The sequence below is a fragment of the Cygnus atratus genome, chromosome Z, assembly GCF_013377495.2.
Source record: "Cygnus atratus isolate AKBS03 ecotype Queensland, Australia chromosome Z, CAtr_DNAZoo_HiC_assembly, whole genome shotgun sequence".
NCBI classification, from domain to species: Eukaryota; Metazoa; Chordata; class Aves; order Anseriformes; family Anatidae; genus Cygnus; species Cygnus atratus.
The window spans coordinates 76,809,569-76,823,102 of NC_066396.1; the positions used below are offsets into that span (position 1 = coordinate 76,809,569).

The 13,534-nt window shown below is 42.4% G+C and overlaps 1 protein-coding gene across 1 annotated transcript; it reads left to right on the top strand.

Annotated features, from left to right (window-relative positions):
- The first annotated feature begins 241 nt into the window (after nt 1-241).
- CKMT2 (creatine kinase, mitochondrial 2) lies at nt 242-13,294 on the top strand. Its single transcript, XM_035567544.2, has 9 exons — nt 242-393; nt 1,625-1,823; nt 3,047-3,142; nt 3,629-3,850; nt 6,221-6,306; nt 7,079-7,202; nt 9,833-9,967; nt 10,342-10,467; nt 13,175-13,294. Exons 1-9 carry the CDS (start codon nt 242-244, stop codon nt 13,292-13,294), a joined length of 1,260 nt encoding a protein of 419 aa, XP_035423437.1.
- Nucleotides 13,295-13,534: the final 240 nt, after the last annotated feature.

Sequence of the window (13,534 nt, forward strand, 5' to 3'; positions counted from 1 at the left end):
GCTCAATACAGTACTAAAAACCAACTGATTTCTACCTCTACCAAAGGTACATAAATAGAGAAACCATGAACGCTGACCATTTGTCTGAACACATTATTTCAGTGCAAACCTATAATAAAGATAAGTTGCTTCCTCTATTGGGCTGCTGTTAAAAATGTTTTTCTGTCATTTGCACCATGTGAGGGCTTTTGGGCTGATCCCAGGCTGCCTTCTCTTCCAGAGATCATCACCTCTGAGTGGGATGGCTGGCACTTTCTGTCGTCTCCTGGCTGGCCGTACAACCGCTGCGCTCTTCGCAGCAGCTGGCACGGGGGTGCTCACCACTGGGTACCTCCTCAACCAGCAAAATGTGAAGGCTGCTGTTCAAGAGAAGCGGAAGCTTTTCCCTCCCAGGTGGGCACTTTGAGCTAGGTGTCACGTTGGGCGCCACGCAGGAGGAGTCCTCATGCAGCCACCCGGTCTGTGCGTCCAAGGAATGATGATGACCTGACAAACGGCACCCTTTGCTGGTCACCCCAGTTTTAGGTAGCACCAACAGTGGCTCTCAAGACCGGAAAGCAGGGGTGTGTGATAGTATCAACACTCAGAAAAAAACAAACAATGGCAAGCCTAAATAAGGCTTCAAGCTTTTGGCAAAGTGCTAAATTAGTCATTTTATCTCATCAGTTGTCGAATGCTTTGCAGCACCGACGGGACTGGCTGATTGTACAGACTCTACCATTGGGAACTGTGAACGTATTTTCACTATGCAAGTAACAAAGAAACCTCCTGTGTAACTACTGTACTTGAAATATTTCTAATTCTGTTACAAACTGGTTCCTTATTATTAGAAACTAACTACAGACCTTCTGTGTAGGTTGACTTTGCTGGCCATATTTGTGAGAAACAATGTGGATCAGGCTTTGGCAGACTGTAGTGAATAACACCTTAGTTAAAATTCTTATAGAAATAATAGTGTTGTGCATAAGGCAAATTGTTACAAGGTAGATGGGGTCTGACTCGATTGCAAAAATGTCTTCCTAAAGCATATTGTCATTTTCCCTGGCTGGACTACGATGCAGCTGTATGTAAGTAATAATAATGCAATTACAACGCCAGGTATTATGGATGAGTTAACTTCCCTGCTGACATAGACCAGACAGCCCCACTCATGCCCATCACTGACAAGCTGCAAGAGCACCTTGGCTCAGAATTGCAAACCCTTCTTCAGCTACATTTAGTTCCCTTCCTACTCAACAAAACAATGTTATAGCGTGTTTATTTCTGACTAGGAATGTCTCAACAGAGACTTGATGGGATTCAATACACTTTCAAAGCTCACAGGGATTCACTTTCCTGGATGCCCCAGGTAGAAGAAAGATGCAATTGCCAGTGTGGTTGCCCATCCAAGCACATCCGGGGTATTTGGAGTGTCCTGAATGTTCCTCCCCTCCTAAAATTCGATGCAATGTATAAACCAAGAACTAATTATGCTTTTAAACCATGCTGTGTGCTCCGTATCTCATGATCCCTTTAATAGACCCATAAGTTACCAAGGATCACTGTTTAAATTTTTGGTGTTAATTGCTTGGGGTTTTTTTGTTTGTTTGTTTTGTTTTGTTTTGTTTTGTTTTTTTCTCCTCAGCGCTGACTATCCGGATCTTCGCAAACACAACAACTGCATGGCTGAGTGCCTTACTCCAGCCATTTATGCTAAGCTAAGGGACAAGATGACTCCCAATGGCTACACCCTGGACCAGTGCATCCAAACCGGGGTGGACAATCCTGGCCATCCTTTCATTAAAACTGTGGGCATGGTGGCAGGTGATGAAGAATCCTATGAGGTAAAATATTTTCATAACACTATCACATTTGTTTCTTTTTTTTTTTTTTTTTTTTTTCCAAATGCTGTAGTTCCCAAGAGCTCATTAGATGAACAGTGATTCCTGGCAGGGTATGTGCTCCTAAGATAAATAGTATCCCAGAGACTATATATGTAGCATGCCATGTGCATAAAGACAGTGTTTTCCCTACCCTTCCACATTAGGAAATGTGCAGACATGAGGCATTGCTACAGGTACCCTCTCTATTGCAGTCCAAGCTAATAAAATGCAGCTGCTTGGGAGCAATACTCTACCTGTCTCTAGCAACTGCCCTCCTTCCTACTACTAAACTTAGTTTATGGGAAAACTATGCAACCCTGAGACACACAAAATGAAGGTAATGTGGAAACTGCATTGTGGAACAGCTGAGGCAGAACTGAAATTAAAACATCTGGGAACTGCCAGACACCTTTAAGCTACAGATATTGGATCATGACAAAAGCATAACATAGACAGCATTAGGATGAACAGGGTTATTTAATTCCCAAATATTAAGAAGACTAGGGAAAAAGAAAATCCTTGTTTGAAAATTTGTTTTTATTGAAGTCAATGGTCTCCTTCCTTCAGTCTACCGCACTATGTTACCTGTTATTATACAGTTTCTTAACAGCAGCCTAAATGCTGGGCTGCTGAGTCTGGGCTCGGACTTCTGGCATTCTGGGTCATCAGCTCCTGTGGTTCAGTTTTCTCCTTTAGATGTGGTGACTGCCCTGAAAAACTTCCAGGGTTACTGCTCCAAGACTGAATGGAGGCGTGGTTGTGGCCACTGCTGATACACACGAGCCAAGGGGCTCTAATGAGGACCATGGTATCACTGCACGACCTAAAAGCAGGAGGCAAGCTGTCAAGAGACTCTGTGTGTTCTGGTTGGTAATGCATCCTGAAACCCAGTCTGGTTGCCGCCATGTCCAGTGCCTGCCCATGGCATCTAGAGTAGGCTTGTAACTTAACTAATGTGCAGTTGCACCTTCATTTTGCTGTGAGGATGAGCAACCACTGTAGAGCACTGTCTAGGTCGAAATGACCCTTTCCTTTCATATTTACCTTTGTCAGCATTTGCAAAGCCCCCTTTTTGTCTGTCACCCAGGGTCCCATGCCAGGGGGGTTCTCCTGTGTCTGAGGCTGGCGCGTTTAACTGTTTCTGTGATGCCGCAGACTCTTTCTAGATTCTCTTGGCTCCATAGGTGTTTGCTGAGATTTTTGACCCTGTCATTAAAGTGAGACATAATGGCTATGATCCATGCACAATGAAGCATCACACTGACCTGGATGCATCCAAGGTAGGACTGAAATAAAATGATGAGGAAATAAAGGTTTAGGGCTGCTTCTTACAATTATGATATTGTATGTAGTAGTTCTTTTTTGCTGCCTAATGTTTCCTTCATTGTTCCACTGCTCTGTGATTTAGCATCTTCTTGGGTTTTCCCTTTTCAAAAGATCTTCCATACCTGGCCTCCTGTCTCTGCCCATATCCATGTTTCCAAAAACCACTCAGGTCCCTCCATGGTGGGGCCATAAAGGACCAGCTGGTTACTCCACCACATCCTTTCAGCCAAAGAAACTGATTGTTCCTAAAAAACTGTCCTACTGTCTGAAGCTTTGAGGGGCTCGTGGTACCCTGACTATGAGTGATATCATGGGAAAGTTGAGATCCCCGGGCAGAAAGATGTCCGTCTTTCTGTAGGATGGCATTTTTCCTTCAGTGGTGGAGTACAAAACGAGGCACTGTGTGTGAATTAAAAAGTAAAATAAAATTCTTTCCTCAGATCACCCATGGTCAGTTTGATGAGCACTACGTCCTCTCATCACGTGTGCGCACTGGACGTAGCATCCGTGGCCTCAGCCTTCCTCCTGCCTGCACCAGGGCAGAGAGGAGAGAGGTGGAAAATGTTGTGGTCACTGCCCTCTCTGGGCTGAAAGGAGACCTTTCTGGAAAGTACTACAGCTTGACCAACATGTCCGAGAGGGATCAGCAGCAGCTTATTGATGTAAGTATAGCTCCGGTGCTGACACCGTCTTCTCTTACCCTCATTTATTTTTATCCTTTGGGGTACATGCTTTCCGGTGTAGCTAAGGACAATAATCACAGCGTTAACCCAGTAGTTAATGGCCCAGGAATATTTTTAACATAATGGTAAATCGTCCATCTTTTGTGTTTTGGCAAAAATACATACTATCCAGGTCCAACATGTGGAATTCCAGATATTCCAGATAGCAAGCTCTGTGTCAAATCAAATATACGTGGCTACTTTCACCTTTTTTTTTTTTGGACAAAAATTGAGTAAATTCAGGAGTTTTTCTTGGTCATTTCCTTAAGCAAAGATTGATATTTTCTGTATTAATAACCATACTAACTAAAAATGTTACCTACTGCTTTGAGATGAACATTGCATATTATCTGTAGTCTAAACTGTTGGAGTGGGGAGTTTTGGTTATAATTTCTCTATGTCAAAACTACACAAATTCTAATTTCCCCAGAATGGTGATAGCCAGCTGCACCCCACTGACCTTTTCCCAGTCTTGGAACTGTGTTCAAGGACTTAAAGGATCAGGTCCACAACAATAGTTTTGTCACACAGATGGAAATACAAGGATTTTCACCATGGATTTTGTCTCAGCATGTCATTGTTCAATTACTGCAGAGAGGTGTTTGAGATAAACAAAGTGTCCAAAGTGCTTACCTGGCAAAAATGGGCAACAGGAAGCTATCCTGAAAATCCATAACTACGATTCATGTTTGGACTGTAGAAATTACAAAAATCTAAAAGATTGTTAAAAAAAAAAAAAAAGAACATTGAATGTGCATTTAAAAATATTCAAAAGAAGGGCTGTACCCTGGTAACTATATTCACGACACAGTAATTCATAACATAACATCAACCAAAAGGCAGTTGATGAAGTATCATAACTATTTAAAACCATGAAACTAGGTGTTATGACCTGGATTAACCAAGAGTTAAGAATTGATGTAAGGTCAATAACTTTTTAAATTGAGTGTCATTGTTATTACGTTTATGGACAAAATGTTGGTTACCATTGTAGGTTACCAATGTATATTTATAAAATTCAGGGCACTGAATGTTGTGACCCCAGATTCCATCTTTTACTCATACCATTGCTTGCTCCCTTCAGTGTTTTAGGACCTCAGAACTCCAAGGTTCCTTAGGGCTTGCTGTCAGCCTTTAACAGGCACTGTTCAATCTCTGTAGGATCAAGTCAGTGCCAGCTGAATGGTACTCAGCACTGAAGGCCATCAGTACATTGCAGATTGGGCCCTTATGCACATAAGGGAAAGTAATGGTGCTCAGCTTTTTCTTGCAAAAGGAGGAATTTTTCTCCCAAACAAATGGGCACAGTGGAGCAAACCAATGAAAGAAATGTTGTGTCCCTGTGGTGAGCAAAGAGAACCCTATGTCTTTTTTTCCTGAATGGTTGGGGTTCTGGCTGCATCATGCCCATCACATGGTATTCAAAGATGAAAGCCTTAAATACTCCACTGATGGAGAAAAGAAAGTAAGGAAAAGTAAAGCTTATCAGCTTCTCCACCATGTCATATTTATTCAGGATAGCTTGCCTCGCTGTTCTTAATTAAACTCTAGGGGAAGAAGAAGAAAAAAATATTAACAGCATTTGATATGGCAGTGTTTGAGGAATTAAGAACTAAAAATTTTTCAGCACACACATGAAAATCTTATTTGCTTTGAAAAAAAAAAAAGAAACTTTGCTCAGTTAAAAAAGCAAAGCTAAATGATTTGAAATGTGGCAAGTCGGTGGCACACCAAGTACTACATTTATTAACTCAGAAATGGCATCACTGCTGAGGAGCGGAACAAGTCCATGATGCCAAAGGCCAAGCCCAGCATGGGCATAATTCCTACCCCGACTTCCTGCTCTGAGCACAGTGCTAAACCCCCGTGCGATCTCATTGCAGACCTAGCACTGGGTATTCTGCAGCCTTTAAGGACTGTTGCCTTCGCCTACAATTAAATTCATCTGTATGCAGAGAGCATCTCTGGTTCCATCCATCCATCCTCGCAGAGTTTCCTCTGCCATTTGTGTGTGTTAGGTCCCACCTCCCACTCCTCCCTGTGCTTGAAAAGTGTTTTCTGGCAAAACACTGTCAGATTACCAATGCCAGTGAGAACCTGCGAGATTCAGGCAAATTGCTGGGTAATGTGCTTTTAGTTTCCAGAAAGAACCAGGTTCACAGAATGTGCTATGTGATTTACTTGTACATTGATTGCCTTCATGCAAAATGCATTGAGACAGCGTAATACTGAATAAACCTGAATTCTTTTATTTTTATTTTTTTCTCTTTTTCTCTTTCTCTCTCTCTTTGGCCCCATTTTGGTGTGCAGGATCATTTTCTCTTTGACAAGCCAGTGTCTCCTTTGCTAACATGTGCTGGGATGGCTCGTGACTGGCCAGATGCCAGAGGAATCTGGTACGTTGTGTGGCATGCAAAGTGTGTGTTGTGTTTTAAAGATTGTATTACTAGTCTCCTTGCTTGTCCTGATGTTGCAGCCACTCCGTCCTGATACTCACAGCATGCTCAGTTTGCTTTTAAAAGATGGCAATACAGCTGCAGGACCCTGCATCGCAGACTCCCGTCCCCCCTCCTCTCTCCCCAACCTAAAAAAGTAACACTTTCCCTCCAAATAAACTGGACAAAGATGAGATACAGCAGAAGCTGAATTTCCCATTTTATTCTAGGCCTGTTCCTTCTTTCACAACACACTTGATGTATTTTGTGCCCAAACAGAATATTTTCTAGGGAGAGAATGGGAAGAATGGACCCCAAATCTGTGCACACTGTCTAGAAGATAATGGGGGGAGCCTGGGCAGTGCATTGCATCTACATCCATCCTGGTATATATAGAGAGAATACTGGATGTTTTAATTTTGAAAAATTAGGCAGAAAGGACTCTGTGAAGTCATCTCCTTGTTCTAGGCAGGTTCAGGGTCTTTCAAAGAGGTTTGATCTTTATGTGGGGAAAAAAAATCTGTTCTCCAAGAAAAACTGGCTGGTCTTCTCCCCTTGCTGCACTCGAGCTGGAGCACACACATTCCTCCTGGCTCATCCCTAACTCTGCAGAAGTTGCTCATGTTGCTGCAATTAGCCTCCCCACAGTCTCAAAAGTCTGTGATAAAGCTGAGGATAGTGAGAATTGTTTTTCAGTCTAATACTTTAAAGACACTTCTCTCCTTTCAACCAGGCATAACAATGACAAGACATTTCTCATTTGGATTAACGAAGAGGACCACACCAGGGTGATCTCCATGGAGAAGGGTGGCAACATGAAACGGGTGTTTGAAAGATTTTGCCGTGGCTTAAAAGAGGTAGTAACTCAATGAGTTTGCTTTTCCTGCCTGTGTGTTGTGGGGCTGTTGTCAGCACTGCTTACCGTGGTTCACACTAATCTGGCATCTCCAGGAGCAATAAAATGAAGTAACACCAGTCCAAACAGCAACCCACACTAGTGCAGCTAAAGAAAGAAGCACAGGCAAATTGCTAGCTGAGCTGTATGGAATAAATAAATGAATAGAATAGAATAGAATAGAATAGAATAGAATAGAATAGAACAGAACAGAACAGAACAGAACAGAAAAATAAAATTGAATAGTGAAATAATAGAATAATACAATGTATTTGTAGCTTTTGTATTACAGTCTCCAGCATGGGCTGGCTAAATAAATATCCCTTCTTCACCACTTTGTGCCTGAAAGCTGTGGGAAACCATAAATAAGCATTTTAAGATACAAAACCCAGTAGCCATAGCTCCTATATTTCATTCTGGTCTAGCTACTCCTAAAGACCAAAACAGCCTTTGTGGAGTGGCACGTGGGCTAGAGCAGTTTTGTCCAGACAATCCAGGTGTGGCTGCAAGATGGCCATGTTACTTAGCCCTGTGTATTGCCCTGGCACAGGAAAGAAAAATATTTTCACAGAGAAAGATTATTTTACTTTGTCCCACATGCAGTATAGCAAAAAAGGTGCAGTGGGACAGGTGACATGGCAGAAAGCTCTTCTCCACCACCCCTGTCCACATAATTCCTGGATGGATGGCCAGAGCATACAAAACCCTATTGGTTAAGCTATGTAAGGTTGAAATTGGCTGAAAATTGTCTCCAAGACTGTAAGAATAATGTTTTATGAAACAATTATTTCTCCCCATTGGGGTCTCTAGTACACTCACTTCATCTGAACTGTGGAGGAACAGCATTTGTCTCCATTGCACTGCTGTTGTTCCTGGGCATGGAAATGCATTTTGGGCCAGCCTTGGACAGCTTGCTTCACTTCTCTCACCTTTGCAAAGCAGCTTCTCTGACCTTCCAGAGGCACCCCTGTTTCAGAAAATCTCCCGCACCTGTAGAGCTGATACAGCTGCGCATCCTTTCCATACCATTCACAGACCCCAGCACAGGCATCCTTAGGAAAGCTTGAGTGTGTAGTGAATTTGGGAATCTGGCAAAATGAAGCCACTAACAGATGCTTCTTTGGCATTGGGGTGGTTCACCAGGCTCTGTTAGGTTTCCAAGGCATATTCATGAGATTGAACAGTCTACAGGGGGGTGGCCCAAGTGACATGGCTTGTGGATGCTGTTGCCAGCTTTGCCTCTGCTACTGTGCTTAGCTCACACTGAACAGAAGTTGCCCACGGACCTGGCCAAGAGAAGTGGTCAGACAGTGACCAGAGCAGGTGTCTGAGGCAGCAGATGTGGTCTGTTCCTTACCCCCAACTCTGGTGTCTGCACACAATACACAAATGATAACATAGAAGGTTTAACTTGGAAAAGACCTCCAAGATCATCAAGTCCAACATCCTACATGTCATGCAGAACACAACATTTTCCATCTGTGCTCTTGTCCACCACTGATCCACAGCTACATGCATAATTGCATTCATGACAGAAGGCTTCTTACTGAATCAAGACCATTCCCATTAAAAGATTACTTAAAAAAAAGTCTAAATACAGTCTCATTTGTTTTTAAGACCCTGAGATACAGAAAGGTGGATCTATAACCAGAAAATCAGGCTAAAACCTCTGAAAACCTCTGAGGATGAAGGAATTGACCAGCATCCTTCTGCAGAACAGAATTATCCTCCTACACTGTGGAGATCTCATAAACATGAGCTGCTGTACATATATGATTCTCTCCTGGAAGAGGAGAACTGAACTGAGATTGTTTGGGGATTGCAGATTTCAGCCCAGGAGGTTTAGATGAGTGGACAGAGTTGACCTACTTAAAGGTTGTTGAACCCATGTGATTTTTCTGAGGATAATTATTTCAGTCTACTTTCTGATCTGGTTGGAGATCTACTAACGAAAAGCATTATATGCAAGCTGTGTAGTTGTCTTATAATGGAAGTATGGCTGTAAAATTTAGGCATTTTGAAATCAAGTGTCCTCCCCCTAAGAATAATGGCATCACCATAAAAATGATGTAAAACTCACCTTTAGCTGCTTTTTTTATTTTTATTTTTATTTTTATTTTTATTTTTATTTTTATTTTTATTTTTTTTATTTTTTTTCTGTTCTGTAGTGGTTGAGGCTTTGTGGCTTGTGCTTTGCAACCTTGCTCCAAAAACGCGGAGGTTAGAAATGCATCGCAGAAGCCATAGTGCCGGCTTGAATGTATGACAGCAGGGGCTGTACCAAACCATCATAACAGGGAGTTTTGTGATAGAGTGACAAAGAGTCCACGAGCTACTGATAGTGAGAAAATGATGAATAAATCCTTGCAATATCCAGTGGAGACCTTGGTGCCTGGTGAATGCAAAAGTTCACACCAGAGACAAGCCAAACTGTACTCAGGTGTGTATTTATGCAGCTCCCTTGGCATTAGTGGAGTTCATAATCAACAAAGCCACAGGGTGAGAGGAATCTGAGCTATAAGCAAGTGTCTTAACATGAGACATGTATACAACCCTTTCTTTTCACTTTCTCTTTTTTTTTTGCCTTCACAGGTTGAAAGATTAATTAAAGAGAGGGGCTGGGAGTTCATGTGGAACGAACGCCTCGGGTACGTTCTGACTTGTCCTTCCAACCTGGGAACTGGTTTACGTGCTGGAGTCCATGTTAAGCTGCCCAAGCTTAGCAAGGTGAGTAAGTTGTGTGACATAAGGCCAGTGACATAAGTCAACTCCTCTGATTTATACAGGAACGAATGATTTGTAGAGCAACAAATGAAAAACGACAGCTCACAGAGACTGCGCATCATCATCATGTGTAACAATGTCCCTGGGATGATGCAGGACTAATTAAGTGAACTTTTATTCTGCAAATTATTGTATTTGTTATGGAAATTAACCTACTCATCAGACAGCCACCATGACAGACTGTAATCCAAGGACTGAAAACCACCCAGCTCTGCCTGTATTTCTGGAGATGCTATTAAGTAACAGATAATATTACAAGGATTCAGCACATTACACAGGTTAAAAGGCTGTCAACACAAACCTGTTTCTTCTTTTAGGATCCTAGGTTTCCAAAAATCCTTGAGAACCTGAGGCTGCAAAAGCGTGGCACTGGTGGAGTGGACACGGCAGCTGTAGCAGATGTATATGATATCTCCAACCTGGACCGCATGGGTCGCTCAGAGGTAACCTTTTTTTTTTTTAATTTATTTTTTCCTTGTTTTTATTTTTAACAAAGATCTGTACTGTTATGAGCCAGTCTCCCTCCATCTGGGTTTGCTCTGGGCTTAGAGTCACCACCAGCCTCAGTGGAGCTATGGCAATTTCCATTTCCTGGCCCAATGGAAATGCTTACACAGCAAAAAATTACAAACATGCATTATGTGCTTGCCAAACATTCTTGTTATGGCAGTGAAAGGGGCAGGGAGGGGAAAGCCCTGACCAAGCTCCACTAATGTGAACTACTGCAAAATGTCAGGGAAAGAAGTAGGGATTGTGTCCTAACCCACCCAGAGAAGCTGGCACTGACAGCAAGACTGGGTCAGTGTGTTGTTTTACTTTTAGCATTCAGTCCTGTGTGTTCTCCACAGTACAAGAGCAGGATGAGTTCAGTCCTTTCACTCCAGAATAATGGAGAAATTGTTGGTACCTTCCCATGTCCTGCATTGCACTGAGCAGAGGACACAAGAGAGCTGGGTTTTGATAAGGGCAAGGATTTAATTGTCAGCTCTGAGTTCTCCCTGTTTGGCTGTAGGCCGTGATGAGATGGACTCATCTCTGGCACTTCTTTTGAAGTTATTTCAGTTTGAATGTGTGTTTGTTGAGCCAGAGATTGTAAATGACCCTACAGCCCAGTGGTGAGGCTGCTCTCCAGGGAGACTCAGGTCCCAGACCTCATTCCAGTTTCACAGTTGAGTATTTCACAAAGCAGAACTGGTCCTTAGAGCAATTTTGCTGAAGGATGGGGAAGAAACAACAGTGGCTGAGTTACAGCCTCCTTCCACTAGCTCTTCCTGAGCCAAATCCTTATTCCAGATAATAGGCTGTAAGCCATGTCACACATCTACAGCTTCACAGATGCATTCACCCTTGGCTGCATCAAGAACAATGATATAAAAATTAGCCTTCCAAGGCCCTGTAAGTCCATTGATTTGAGCTCTTTTCTAGTAGATAGAAGACAGAGGTTCAAATCTTCTGCCAAATGTGTGTTTCATCTCCCAGGTTAGCGCTGCAATGCCTCAGTTGTGCTCAACTGGGCAGGCCCTAGTGGGACAGGTACCTCCTGAGGACCCTTTCTCCATGAACAACACCAAGCACAACCTGGGCTTAGTTGCCAACCTGCTCGTACATGTCAGGATTTGAAGCGTGGCCTGCTCACCCTTCTAAATTACCTTGGGGGCTTTGCTGCAAGTTACAGCTCCATTGCAAAGAAGGGTGTGTGGTTCAGGTGTATTTTCCCAGACGAGCACAGCACTGAGAGGCTTTGGCAGTCTACATATGGATGCCATTTAGCACTGTTGTTGCAGCGCAACACCTGCATTCAGCCTGGTACTTGGTAGACTTTCATAACACAAATACAATCCTGGTATAGTGCACTTGGATTGCACCTGGATTCAAACTGGCTCACAGTCAGCCAGCTGGCTTCCCCTTCTTGCTTGCCTTGCATTTTCAGATGCAGAGGGACAGAGCCAGGCCAGGTTTTCCATGCTTTCTTACTTACATATGTCCTTAGATGTCTTGACCAAAACATACAGAAGTGAAAAGCTATTAATCTGCATTATTTTGAAAAACAGTATGCAGCAAATACATTTATTAATAACTGAAACACCCTGACGTACGCTTTATACTAAAATAACAGTAATAATACAAAAGAATTACACAGCATAATTAATTAATGAGTTTTACTGTATAAACCCTCTATAAATTGTTCCTTATATGAAGACATCCACTGTCAGTGATGCCTAGCTGAAGTCAGTATAGCAAATATTCAGAGAACTATCTACTAATTGATACTATCCATACTTTGAAGATTCTGAAATCTAAATAAGACAAGCCAAACTCAAGAGGATAGAAGAGTTTTATTAGAAGACATATTTTTTCAGTTTATAATAAAATAAATTCTATTATGTGGTAAATGTGATTGCAGAATTGAACTATGTTCCCAAAGGTGTAAGATAAAATTGTTTGTATTTTTGTTTTGTTTCAGTTACTGGTCAATGAAAACATAATATGAAATTCCTGTTCTCCTGGAGGCTGCAAATTCAGGCCTCTGATTTCCCAACACAGCTGGTCTATAGCAGACAATAAAATAAACTGCTAAGCCACTGAAATGTTTCATAGTAAAAACAAATCCCTTGAAAATCAGCGATTGTCACAATAAAGAGACAATGGGATTTAGTCTTTGTACTCAGTTTTAACAAACCAGTCATTAAGGGTTGCTAATGAACCATCTCATGAAAATTAACAAAAATCAGTGCTGTAGCTTACTGGCTGCTGTGACACTGACAGTGCTGCAGGGCTTGCAGTCCACAATTGTCACTGCCTGTGGAGAAAGTTTGATGGGAGCAAGGCATCTTGTACTCTTCAGCAATTTTGAAAAAGGTAACAAAGACACCACTACACTCTGACATACAGAATTGCAAATTTTGGTGCTGCTCTGGGCCTGAAGCTAATCCCCGCCCGCCCGTCCCTCCCCCCCTCCCCCCCCGCCAGTGTAAATCAAGAGCACATCAGCTGAAAACAAAGGAATGGTAGATAAAGTAGAGCCAGCGCAGGTTTAGGATGATGGCCTCTTCTTCTGAAGTGTGGGTTCTGGGCCTTTCTCTATTAACAGCATTATCTAAAGCTTTTATTTCCTTTTTTTTCTCCTTTTTTTTTTTTTCCTCATCATAGGTGGAACTAGTCCAGATTGTCATTGATGGGGTCAATTATCTTGTTGACTGTGAGAAGAAACTGGAAAGAGGACAGGACATCAAAGTGCCACCACCATTGCCACAGTTTGGCAGGAAGTGATCTGGCTGATGATGACTGGTAATCGACAGTAGATATGGCTGTCCTTCTGACAGTCACACACTTCAGTATACCTCTGTATACATGTTCTGTGTAATAAACACTACCTGATACCTAATGTCTCTTTAGATGCCTGGTTGCACCAGCAGAATTTAGTTTTCATGCAGCTTTAGTAGGACACACCCAATATAGCCAACTTGGTGGTACACTCTTCTGTGTGGACTGCTTCCCCTTCTTTTCCTG